This window comes from Pezoporus flaviventris, unplaced genomic scaffold (assembly GCF_033815535.1).
Source record: "Pezoporus flaviventris isolate CSIRO_AGI_PZ_B2104156 unplaced genomic scaffold, CSIRO_AGI_Pfla_v1 ptg000013l, whole genome shotgun sequence".
NCBI classification, from domain to species: domain Eukaryota; kingdom Metazoa; phylum Chordata; class Aves; order Psittaciformes; family Psittacidae; genus Pezoporus; species Pezoporus flaviventris.
In genome coordinates this window covers 40,836,741-40,850,129 of record NW_026892561.1, presented here as the reverse complement: position 1 = coordinate 40,850,129, position 13,389 = coordinate 40,836,741, and the positions used below count along the sequence as shown (strand labels likewise).

Sequence of the window (13,389 nt, the reverse complement as noted above, 5' to 3'; positions counted from 1 at the left end):
TCCCATCTTTCAGAGACCATTCAGACAATGTCTCCATCATCTGCCTACAGTGCCTGCAAGAGTCAGAAATGGAACAGCCACCATTTCATCACAGGTGCCCAACCTTTATTTCTCTGGGTATCACCATTAAAGAGCGAGTACCATGAAAAAGCGCACTGAACCATGCCAGGAAAGGCAGCAGACTACCAGCCCTATGACATGATAGGCACAGGTGCAGCAAAACACATTATGTTGCACCTCTATCTCCTCCAGAAAAGAAAAGTTCTTTTTTTCCCGTTGTTTAGTATCAGTACGAAGGCTCTTACACACCATATGCATCACTGCTGACACTGAACCCCGAACACTTTACCAATTACTTGCATAGAAATCATCAGACTAAACTCGGAAGTTACTGAAGACTCCTTGCTCTAGCAATTTTCAAGTATTTCAGCAAAGTTACTTAGGCTTGCCCATCAGCACTCCCCTGGTGCAAAGCACATACAAGGGGGTTCCGAGGTCCAAGTTTGAAGCCAAGAGGTCTCCCCTTGTCACTTGTTCCCTGTTACCTAGGGGTTAAAATCTCCTTTTCTAACACAGCAACCTTCTCTTCAAAAAAGCAGACAGCTATGCTTAAAATGAATTACCATCCAATGTTTTAATCTAAAGATTCCCACACTGATACGCATCAGCTGTCACTCTACATGTCTTTTTGCATCTTTCATACACAGCACAGGGCTCAGGAAGCTCGAGCTAGAACTGAAGCAAGCAAGTCACAGCTTCAGCTATGGGGTTTCAAGCTACTCACCTCCCTCTCCTGTCACTTACAAACAGATAAACAGATAAACAGCGAGACCCCAGCTGGCATACACTGTACAAGGAGCAACAAACTCAATCCTCTACCTCCCATCTACATTTCCTGAGGTTCTTTTACTCTCTCAACCAAGACATATCTTCTCCACAACTCTGGGCACAGCGTTTGAACATGGATGTTACTAGTTACTAGACAGCTGGCGTCTTGCAAGGAAAATGAAGGGGGCTTGCAGACTGGGATTGGGTTTTGAGGGGTTTTAAAGTCTACAACTCAGTGAAATAAGAGCAGAAGGAACCCATACAATCCAATGGTTTAGCTTCCTCCACTCCACATTTGAGTTTTTCACTCCTTCATGGAACTGCACCACTGAAGGAAAGCTCCTGCACGCAGACTAGTCATGTATTTTATTGACTGGCAAAGCCAAGTTTGTGAAGTTCCTGCCTCATGGTTACATCTTAACAAATATTTGTGCACAGAAATGAAAGCCAGACTGCTGAAACTGGACAAGAACCAAGGCTGATAGATCAGTCACATTTTTTCCTATTCACACACATTCTGTACTTCAAAGAAAGCTTGTAGAATGCTTATGTGCCATAGTCGGTTACAAATATCAACCTACACAAGGAGGGGGGAGAAAAAACACAGTCAGTTAAAGCTGTACATGTTCCCAGACTACTACCTTCCTGTATTTTATAACATGTATCATCAGACAGTTCAAATGTACAAGTAACACTTCAACAGCTCTACTAGCTGTAAAGTGTACAACATAATTCCATTCTTCCTGAAGCGTATCTTATTTGAAAATTTAACAGGCTATTTCTTCCACATCCCCAGCTTCCAAAAAAACCTGAATTTACAACAGTTGACAAAATATACGCAGGCAAGTCTTTTGTGATACACCACGGGACTGGTATGTTTCACCTTCAGTGCAGGAAGCTGACACCCCATTTTCTAACTAGACTCCCAAACTATTACAAGAGGTTGAACACACACAAACTTTCGCTGTCTGACCTACCTGATCAAAAACTACTCAGAATAAAACACACTTTGCAATTACCCAAGGTTAAATCCCTAATAATAGTCTTCAGAGAATATGACCTAGATATGTCAAACATGATCAGAGAGATATATATCGAGACATCTTTTAGTTAGTTAAGAGTGCCAGGATTATTTAGATCTCCTTTATCTGTTCACACCTTGGGTTTTGGTGTATTTTCCATCATTTCTCTAAGTGAAGAATAAAGTCGTTAAACTTGAGAACCTTTTAAATTACCAAAATCTTTCCTTTACTACCTCTCTCATGTACTCAAATAATAATCATCATGATCACCATTTATCAAAAAAAAAAAAAGATGTAAAAATAGAATAATGCTATTCACTTTTATGAATAAGTATTCTAATATAGCAGATTATGTACAGATGGCCAAAAGCCAGCTTTTAGCATTCTGACAAATTGGGAATTCAGATGTATTTGTTAATATTAATATATGTGTTGCAGCTCCTACCACAAAATTAAAAGCATAAGATCTTCCGCAAGAAGCCAAAATAATTTTGCCATTTGAAATTTCCATTTACAAGATACTCCTTAAATTAAACAATTTTCAGGGAATCTACTAACGCATAAGACAAATAATGAAAGTAATGAACCCGGTTTTAATCAAATCTATAACTGTCCAAGTAACAGAGTATAAAGAACAAATACTGCAGTTGAAAAAAAAAAACAAAAACCCAAAACACAAGTGTGACTACAGTTCTCCTTTCATTGTATGTATTTGATGAATTCAATGGGTTTTAATGTTAAAATTCACTCATTCTTATTTATCTTGTACTTAATTCAGACTTCTACCTGTGGTTTATTACTGTGGTTGTGACAGCGATGCTACAAGACAAAGAACTCAGGGAAGAAGAGCCAGAGGCAAAATCGGTTTTCCTTACTATGCACATCATCCTGTTAAGGTCAGCAGCATACCCAAATAATAGTAAAAAATTAAAAAAAAATAGTCTAATCACAAGTAAGGAACACACACACTTTGTAATACAGCATCTATCCTAGTAATAAAGTCAAAAGGAAAATACAGAAGTAAAAACACCTTCAGGAAACTGCAAGTCCATGCAAAAATGAGCACCTCTAGAACGCTCTCTATACATATCCAGGCTCTCGACATTTCTCTATACTGATGCTCAAACTTTCATATAACATCCTCCCAATTCCCTTCAGATTACAAATACCTTGCAGTGCTCTCCACCCACATCATCATGCCACAGTTTCTCTGTGTCCCCTAAGTAATTCCCACTGCTCATTTCCATCTCTCTCCAATACCAGTTTCTACAACTATTCCCCAGCCTGTACCTCTAATTCCCCATTATCTTATGTCAGTATCCCATAGTCTCTCTACCAGACACAGCATGGGTCCCGTGAACAGCATTTCCCCCTCTTTTTTCCCCCTCTCTTAAGAGTACTGTACTTCATAATTCTGTCAATTAGTTTTCATTGAAACCTGGCACAGAGGTTAAATCTAGTATCAAAATAGCTTTGGAAAAGAGTATCTATTTCTCTTCCATAACACTGGACACCAAAGTATTTTTTTTTTAAGCTTATGTTCACTTGCGACTTTATTTATACAAAAATTAGCACTGAACAAAGCCACTTTCAGAGCTTCAATAAACTGGAAGAAAACACCCACTTTCTTCACAAACAACCTATTATACAGTTGCTGCAACTTGTTCAAAAGAATATTCAAGTACACTTTACTTTCAGTACTTGCACTCATGTATTTATAGCCATGAAAACTGTATAGTCCTAAGGAACATCAAAATTTCAGCTACTATAAAGCACTCTTGAAACAATGCAACAGACTGAAGATATTGGTGAAATAACATTTCCACGGCACAGCTGCTTGCTGCATTTTATTTAAGAGTTGTAATTCTCTATTTGTGAGTGTTATCTAAGGAAATGTGATCTCTCCACAGTTGATAGTTAAAAATGAGCATCATCCTTGGCCTGCAATGTCCTGCTGCATTTTCAAATTTAAACCACATTCAGAAACCAGTTTAAACACTGACTAAACATGAAACCTGTATGCTAAAGAAGTCCAGATAGTATTTCATAATCAATTGATTTGGTTTATAAATCATACAGTTCCAATTTTTAAGCCAGGAAAACAAAAAAGTCCCAAGAAACTTGTTATTAAAATCAAGGGGGGAGGAGGGGATAATCAATACTACAAGGTAGTATAGCTAGTTAAAAGGAACTGATCTACTGTCTAAATTATAAAAAAATCCAACAAACCCTCAAAAAACGTAAAAACATTAACTATAAGCTGGTCATCTTGTTAAACATAAGAGTTGCAAATACATGTGGAGACAGGCTCAATTTTGGCAAATATGGGGAAAAACTGGTGTGTGCATACAATAAGAAATGCACTTTTTTTGTCTACACTAATACCCATAAAACGTGGAAAACGTTCATAACTTACTGGTATTTACTTTGGTGCTGACACAAAACTGAAGAAACTTCTGTTCTTTCAGTTTTGGAAACAGCCTCCCCCAGAAAGCATAATTTAATTGTACAAGTCTTGTTCTGGTATTTTCTGTGTTTCTGTTGTTTCACCTTAAGTTTTTAACTTGAGGAAACAAAACCAACTATTAAAAAGTATTAAAGAAATACAACAAAAAACCCAGATATATTATATAAGGATTAAATGAGTAGTTTCCTGTTTACCATTATGCATATTTTCATGAGACCCAAACAAATGTTTAGCTCTTCCCCTCAGTAGTGTTTTTCTTTAACTGCAGAAAAAAGGCATAACAACCATATAGACGCCACTGCACTTTATTCCCATTGTACTATATTCCCATTGTATTTTATTCCGTTTTCTTACATCACCAAAAAAACCCAAACCACCCATGCACTGGGTAAAATAGAATCATTAAAGCTGCAAAAGAGCCAAGTTACCACTTGCTCATGCTAAACATACTCTGTTTGGTGTTATTAACACTCACTTTCATGAGTTCTCAGACTCATGAACAAAATGGAAATGAGGCAGGGGAATAATGGCTTTGCTTTGAAGCTTTGGAGATCAAAGCCACATACCTGGATTCATGCTACTATTCTACTACAGATGTTCCTGTTCCTCCAGAGCCAACATCTAATGGTTTCCCTTTTGGAATATTTTTTGACTATATACTTAGAACACAAGCTATTAGTGGTTCGTCTTCAAACCCCCTGTGCATTCTAGGAGCCCTGTCTTCTCACAGCAATCCCAAAAGCAGGATCCATAATATATCCACAACATCTGCTCATACTGTATTGGATTTGTGTGGCAAGGTTTTGGGAGTAGGAGGGCTTACAGAGGTAGATTCAGTGAAAAGCTGCTAGAAGCTTCCCCTGTGTCCAATAGAGCCAATGTTAGCCAGCTCCAGGATGGATCCGCTGCTGGCCAAGGCCAAGCCGTCAGTGACATTGGTACCACCTCTGGGATAACACATTTAACAAAAGGGGAAAAAAACTGCACAACTGCAGCTGAAGAGAGGAGTGAGAATTGACAAAACAACTCTGCAGACACCAAGGTCAGCTGAAGTCAAGAAGGAGGTGCTCCAGGAACAACTGCACATGGATTTTTCGGGAGCACAGTTTAGCTTAAGGTGCTCAACAACTTTTTCAGGCATGTGCAAACAGACTGTTTGCAGGCCTGTAAATCACTCACCTCCAGGCAGATTTTCTCAAGAACAGCATAAGGTAGAACCTACGTGGGCTAATTCCCTGTCCAAACCTAAGTTCCACCTCCAAAGGAAAAAAAAACGGTAAGAGGGCATGTAAAAAGCTGTAATAATGGTTTAACACAGACAAAATATTGTTAGGGTTATTTTTCTCCTTCACACACTCAACAACAGATGAGATAGTTGGGTTGAATTCTGCAAGGAAAGTTTCATCTGATGGCAAGAAACCTAGCATAGGAAATAAGCACCTAGAGGGTTAATGTCTGAGAAAGCTACAAGCAACTAACACAGCTTTATAGTGGGAAGGGAAAGGGAACAACCATGGCTACAAAGTTCCCATATAATTATAGCCTGACTCTTGCCCAGCATCCCAGAAGCTGTGCTTGCTCAGTCCAATCCTAATTTGGGGAAATAAGAACCAACTTCAAACAGCAATTACTCTATTAGGCACTACTTTTCACAACACTGCTCTAAAAAATTTCTGCATATTTTTCAGCACGTTCTTGCATCAGGTCTTCCACATCCTGATGCTCCAATGAACAGGATAATCACAGCCAGTATCAACCTACCACCACGATGGAGAACACTGCCACAGCTTTCATGTTAAAGATGACAAAGCCTGTGTAAGTAAACAGTTATGACACTGCTCTCCCCCAGACCTGCATTCTCATACTCTTGCACACATTTATTATTTATCCACATGCTGACAGAAGATTTTTTTTCTCACACTTGCTCCCCCAATCTTAGCACACAACAGAGGGGGGAAAAGGTGACACTCCAAGCAGTGTGACTTACAGCAGAACATGCTGTATCCTCTGGCAAAAATTCCCTCCTGAAGTGTTCGTAACACCAACGCTGTCCTAGGCAGATACAGATTCCCAGGATAGCGAGAGGCATCTGAAGACAGTCTAGACAAGCTCTTGCAAGCACATCCCAGAGCAGGAGAAGGGTGTGGCAGCATAAGTCTGGTCACAATGTATTGTGACAGCCAGCACGCCCCTGTCAGTATCCACAGAAATAATCATTTCCGACCATATACCGTTTGAACCAGAGCAGCAAGATCTGCACTGATCTTAAATCCTACCTTGAACTTTGAAATTAACCTGGCATTCATAGGTCACATTAAGATTAACACCTAATATTGCATTGTTCTAACTGGCAACAGCAGCAAGGGCCAAGTAGCAATGCTCAGAGACTGTTTTGGTTTTGTTCAGGTTATAAGGATGGAATACATATAAAAATTGTGAACATATGATCCCAGGCATTGTACCATGACCAGCCCTCAGTGTTCCCTTGAGCAGAGCTAACAAGCAACACAGTAAGTTTATTACACTTAGGATGCAAACAGTGGAATGAGATTCATCCCCTAATGTCATTGCATATATTCATAACAACTACTTCCACAACTGTGATTGCTGCTGCTCAAGTATGTAGAAAACTACTGAAGTCAAGTGTTGCAGCAAGATTAACTGTGTAGCTGTCTACCAGTGCTTGTCTGCACCGAAATAGTCTTCACCTTCCAGGAAAGGACTCACACAGGTGCACTGTACTTTGTGCGCTCTAAACAAGATGCATTTGTTATGCACTGCATGAAGTTCCCACATAGCAGAAACATCACATTACTTGTAACATGCTCCTACTCATCTTACACGCCTGTAATCAATCTGTAACAGCCTGGCTGAAGTTTGTTTTCCCAAATTAAAATTAAAAGCTACAAGGAAAAATAGAACACATAAGCAAGTGCCACAGACACAGTTCATACAACCCGCTCCTTATGGAGTTTGCAACACTGTTGTGAGCAGGGGACAGGCACACTCAGTATCAGCTGAAACACAAGTGATACATATAATGCTCTCTAGGCTTTGAAGTCCATTTTCAAGTTCAAAACACCTTCTAAACAAAACTAAATTAACACTCATCACAGCCCTTCGAAGTAGATGCCATCAGCCATGGTTTGCACATGGGAAAGCAAAAGCTGGCATAGTTGGCCACAGTAGTGATTACTGACCAAACTAGGATTACAATGTGAGTTTCCTGTTCCAAGCCCTATGCTATAGCTAACTCAGGTCTTCCCCCTACACACACGTCTGAAGCACATCCAATTCTGAAAAGTAAAGAAACGCAACAACACAGTAAGCACAGTATCCTATCCCCGCCTGAACAAATGCATCCAAGAAGCAACCCACCCCAGCCCATGCAGGACAGGTGAGGGCCATTCGCAGGGATGCTGTGCTCCGGGACGCTCTCGCTACTAACACATACCGCAGATAGAAAGGCCAAAACACACCACGAAACCAACCTGACGCGTCACAGCCCTGCCACTCGGGCCATTCCCCAGGCCTCCCCATGGCAGCACAGCGCCCAGGGGCAGCCGGCATTCACCACGGGAACAAACCACAAAGCGCGGCCGCCCCTCCTCGGCTCTCTCCCGTCACAGAGACGCCCGGGGCTGTTCAACAGCCAGAGCAGAGCAGCGGCTCCCCCCGGCTCACCTTCCCCGGCGGGCGCCCAGCTCCTACTTCTCTTCTCGCTTCTGGAAGCTGATGCTGGCGTACGCGCTTAAGTCGTCGCTGGAGTGGCCGCTCCCGCGAGGCTGGCCCGGGGGCTTCGGCGGCGGCGGCTGCTTACCGCCCGGCAGAGCGGCGCCCTCGGCGGGGTGGTGGAGGTGGTGCCGGCGGTGGCTGAAGTCCTTCACCAAGTCCAGGTCGATGTAGTTGAGCCCGTTCTCTTGAGCGGGCGCGGTCCCCGGCTCCCGGCGGCCCCCGGGGGCTCCAGCCGCCTCCCCCGCTGCGGGCCGCAGCCATACGTTCTCGAAGGAGGCCGAGCTGTGCCTCTTCACCTCCTCGGCGCCCCCCGCGCCGCCGCAGGGGAAGGGCGCCCCGAGCCCGCCGCCGCCCGCCGCTCCGCGGGCAGCACTCGGCGTGGAGGAGAAAGTCTCAGAGCTGTGCCGCCGCCGGCCGCCCTGCGGGTCGGCGCGGATCACCTTGGCGCTCTGGTTGCGGCCAGGGCTGAGGCTGACGCGGGTGAAGGCGCTGCCCGCGCCAGGGCCCCCAAGCAGGGAGGAGGAACGCGGCGGTGCCGCCGACAGCTCGGCCGGTGGCCGCGGCAGCTCCGGGGATGCCGTCGACGCCGCCGCCGGCGGGGGCTTCTCGGCGGCGGAGCGACCCGCCCGCACGTCGGCGTAGCTGAGCAGGCGGGCTGGCGAGCAGGGGGAAGGGCTGTCGGCGCAGTCCGAGCAGGAGCCCCCGGGGGCGGCGGCGCCCCCCAGCTGCATTATTACGTAGTCCCGGCCGCCGGGGGCCGCTCCTCGGCCGGGCCGGGCCGCGGGTGCTGCCCGTGCGGCGGCGAAGCCGGGCGTGCAGGGGGCCCGCGGCGGCCCCAGCTCCATGTTCATGTACTCCTCGCTGCCGGGCGGCGGCGGCAAGCCTAGCCCCAGGACGGCTGAGGGGAAGGCCGGCTTGTCGCCTGCGATGAACTCGATGTTGACGTACTCGCCGGGGCTCTTGGGCTCCGGGGGCAGGAGGAGCGGCGGCTGCTCCCGGGCCCGCGGCAGGGTGCTGGCCTTGGGGCCGCCCAGCGACAGCCGCGTGGGTCGCGCCAAGCGGCCCTTGGTCTGCACGGCCGTGTCCACCTTGCGCGGGGACTGCGCTTGCAGCGGGGGGCCACCCTCTGTGCCACCGCCACCCAGGCTGTCGCTGCTGGTGGAGGAGGACGAGTCCTCGGCGGCGTAGAGGAGGCGGCCGGAGCCGAGAGCGATGCGGGGTTGAGGGCTGCCCTCCTCGCCCGCCACCGCCGGCCCGCTGCCGCCCCGCCGGTGCACGTGCTTGAAGGAGCGCGGCAGCGAGAAGTAGGAGTAGATGGGCTTGTGGTGGGCTGTGGCGGCGACCTCCTCAACGCCCGGCTGCCCCACGCCCCCGAAGTAGCAGTCAGGCGGGGTGCTAGTGGTGGAGCCGCTGGCTGGGGACATGTTGATATAGTCGCTGCCACCACAGGGGAGCTTCCCTTCGTTGCTCTCCACAGAGAGCTTTGGGTGGTGGCCGGCACCATTCGCCCAGATCTTGCCATAGCCCGCAGAGCCGCTCTCAGGGGAGTAGCTGCCACTGGGGGACATCATCATGTAGCCATTGGAGTCCACCGTGGCTGGAGGGTGGCGCCCCCCCCTGCCAGGGTTGATGATCTGCTGTGGCGCCGATACGCTCTTAGGACTCATGGGCATGTAGTCTCCACCCTTGGGGGGCCCCCCGCCACTGGGCACAGGGGCTACACCGGGTGACATGGGCATATACCCATCATCCGTGTGCGGGGCAGAGTTGGTCCGATGATGGCTGCTATCCAGGTGGTGCATCTCCAGACACTCCTCTGGGTAGGAATGAGTGGGTACAAAGGCTGAGTGACGGTAGGAGGGCAGCCGGCTGCTACCACAGGGGTAAGAAGGCAGCATTTCCGTGTACTCCTCAATGGAGGCAACAGAAGACTGTGAGGGTGTCTTCTGATGGGAGATGGTGGGCGACGTGCCTGCAGAATGAGTCCGCTTCCTGAATGCCTTCTCCAAGTCGGCAACCTCCTCGCTACCACCTCGAGGACAGCATGGCGTGCTAGGGTAGCGGGGCTGCTGCTGCGGGTGGCATGTGCGGGGGATGAAGTGGCCATTGGGGGCTGCAAGGCTGCAGCAGGAGGAGGTGGCCTTCCCCCCCATGCAGATGTAGTTGAGCTCTTCGTCACCCCGAGCTGGTGGGGTGTGTCCCAATGAATCTGGGGTCACACTGCGAAAAGAGCTGCGGAAGTCGCACGGGCTGGAACCATACTCATCAGAAGAAATAAATCCACCATCACTAGGGGAGCCGGAAACTGAAGCACTAGACCTTCGTGGAAACAGGCAGTCTGAGGTGGAGCCATGGCCACTAGTGCTGCTGGATGACAGGCTGACTGGACTGGTGGCTGAAGGAGAGCAGCGTGAAGAAGGCATTGGGATGGACCGGCTGTGGTTTAGTGGAGGATGGAGCCTGGAGTTGCCACGGTGTCTGTGTGAATGGGTACGGTTGGCACTGGGACTAACTGGGCTACCATCCACAGAGGCAGGCCTTGACATCGTGCCTTCCCCATCACTTGATGCTCTAACCCGGAAAGAGCTGGGTTTGCCACCGGTACCTCCACCACCGGCGGGAGAGGTGGCCGTGACGCTTTCAGTTCTGGACCGGCGACTGAGTCCCACTTGGCTAGGCGGAGGGTTGTTGACGTGGTGCCTACTGCGGAGAGGCACAGAGATGGGGTTAGAACAGTTTGAGGAGGACTGGCTCTTGCTGCGGGGCCTAAATTCCTCACTCATGGCTCGCATGGCCTCCAGGATGGTTTCATGCATGTTCTGTGCCACCACCGAGTCATCCACCTGCATCCAAAACTCACCGGGCCCAGTGACAGCTGAGCGCCCCACCTCAATGAAGAAGAAGTTCTCAGAGTGACCACAGCGGCGGATATTGAGCAGCTGCAGCACCACAGCAGCCGCATCTGAATTCAGCTTCACAAAGCTGATAGTCTTGTTAGTCAGGCACAGGCGGTAGATGCCAATCAGGTTCTTTGTCTGGCCTAGGCCCTTAGGCTTCAGAATTACTTGCCAAACTTCCTTAAAAGCTGGGCCAGGGGCTACCTCACCATAGCTGTCCTCACCTGCTTCTCCCAGTCCTGCACTGCTGCCTCCAAAGGTGACATCGCTGTGGTGATGGTGGTGATGGTGATGGAGGTGGTGGTGTCCCTTGGCCCTGTTGTGCAACTGCAGCAGTGCTTGGTACCAGCTTTCCTGTTCAGGCTCACTGTCAGCTGCAATGGCAAAGTGCTCGTCCTTGGTGTAGAGGGCCACCAGGTGCTTGTTCTTGGAGTCAGCCCGTTTGTTGATATTGAAGCAGCTTTCTAGTGGGATGGAGCGCTTGGGGGCCCCTGACTTATGTCTCCATTTCTTCTCGTTCTCGTAATACTCCAGCCGTGCGGGTCCAGACTCACTGGCTGCCCTCAGCACAAAAAAGCGTTTATGCATGCTCTTGGGTTTGCGCAAGTAACCCACCTTTCTGACATCTGAGAAGAAGCCCTCGTTGTTATCTGTGGGGCTAGCCATGACGAGATGCAGTGGAGCTGCTACTGCAGCTAGCAGTCCGCAAGACCCCAGAGCAACCAAGCCAGCTAGAAAAGGCAACCACCTAAAATAAAATGCAATTCATGCAACAACAATTTAAAAAGAAAAAAAAAAGGCAGCAAAATAGCTCAGGATCCTCTTCTGAGAACGGGACAGGGGAGGGACAGAGACAGGGTGAGAGCAGCTGTTCAGTGGCAGAGGCAGGTTCCAGCACCAAATCAGAGTTTGCGTTGCTGTTTATGCCCAGATCGCCCTTAGATGGGTAAGCGCGTCCTTAAAAAGTCCAGTCCCGATCAGTCCAGACGAAAGTCTCGTCCTAACAGCAGCCGCCGGGAAAGAGAAACGCATCTTCCCCTGCCGGGGTCGTGCTCTGCTGGGGCCGGGAACGGGCGGGGGTCCTTCCTCCGCTCCCTGCGCCCCTTCCCCCGCTCAAGTTTGCCTCCGCGAGTAGCGATTTCTGTTGCAGATTAAATATCCTCTTGGGGGCGGAGACTGTTTTGCAAAGTCCGGGGTTTGCACCCAAAAATACACGTTGCGTACCCCTCTCCCCTCTCCTCCAAAAAAGCGAAAACCAAGAGAAAAAAAAAAGGCCAAAAAAAAAAAAAAAAATAAAGGCCGCCCACAACGCAACCCCACTCTTCCCCAAATATCAGCGCTGAGGTTGCTGCGGCTTCTCCCGCTCGGGCGTGCGGAGGAGGCTGGCGACCCCATTCAGTCCCATCTCGTTAGGCAGAGAAAGTGCCATTTCCACGCACGGCGCAGCCCGGCAGCGGCGGGAGGGGAGGCAGCTCGAGTGCCGAAGGAACATCCTCTCTTCCTCCTCCTCTTCATTCCAGCCTGCAGCGCCTCAGCGGCCGGCGGCGCGGCCCCCTCCCGTGCCCCAGGCCGGCGGGGGAACGGGCACCGCCGCGGCTACTCCCTCTCCGCCGGCTTCTTCACTACTGAGTTTCCCGGCGCCCCGCACTGAAACAGGCGGCGGGGGCCGCGCTCGCCAGTCCTGCCCCCTCCGCCCGCCGCCGCCGCGGCTCAGGCTCACTCCAAGGAGAACAACACGTGACGGCGCCAGTGCGTGGACCATCCCCAGAGCCGCCGCCGCCGCCGCCGCCAGGCTCCGGGCCAGCCCAGCGCCGCGGCCCCGCGGCCCGCCCCGGCGCTCCCCACCCTCCCTCCCTCCCTGCCCTCATTCAGCGCGGCCGCGAGGGCCGCCACCGCCAGGCCCGGCCCCGCGCCGCATCGCCCGCCGGGGACCGCGCCCCCATTGGTGCTGTCTCCTGTCAGTCACAGCGGCGGCGGCGGCGGCCGGCCAGGCTGAGGCGCGGCGCGTAGTAAGGAGGCGTAGACGCCGTTCAGCGGCATGTTATTTATAACCGCTGCCGGGGGCCTCTGCAGTGTGGCTGCTTTCGCCGCGGCGGGCCCGGCGAAGCGGAAAGCCTCCTCCTGCCTTCTTTCCCGCAGCCCTTATCGCCGACCCCGCACGGCGGGACAGGCCTGACTGCAGAACCACCGTCACCGCCCCACCTGAGGGCGAGGCAGCCGCGCGCTCCCGGGCCGCCGTGAAGGGCGCCGCGGTCGCTCCCCCGGCCCCCCCGCCTGGGGCCTACGGCCGGGCGGTGGCAGTCCGGGTGTACCCGCCCTCTTTCTCTGCCCGGCTGGGGACCGTTCCGCTCCGTGGGAGCCGCTTCCGGCTAGTACGTGGCCCGAAGCAGCGCGGCCCCTGCTCTGCCAACGCGCTCGTTCCCCGAATAAAGCGCTGGCG

At 50.4% G+C, this 13,389-nt stretch overlaps 1 protein-coding gene across 1 annotated transcript in view; it reads right to left on the bottom strand.

Moving 5' to 3' along the window:
* Positions 1–12,792, bottom strand: part of IRS1 (insulin receptor substrate 1) — a 53,825-nt gene extending 41,033 nt beyond the window's left edge. Inside the window, exon 1 of the mRNA XM_061452997.1 lies at positions 8,002–12,792. Within this exon, the coding sequence (XP_061308981.1) occupies positions 8,025–11,615 (3,591 nt within the window). The 5' untranslated portion in view covers positions 11,616–12,792 and the 3' untranslated portion in view covers positions 8,002–8,024. The remainder of the gene's footprint in view (positions 1–8,001) is intronic.
* Between the last annotated feature and the right edge of the window lie 597 nt (positions 12,793–13,389).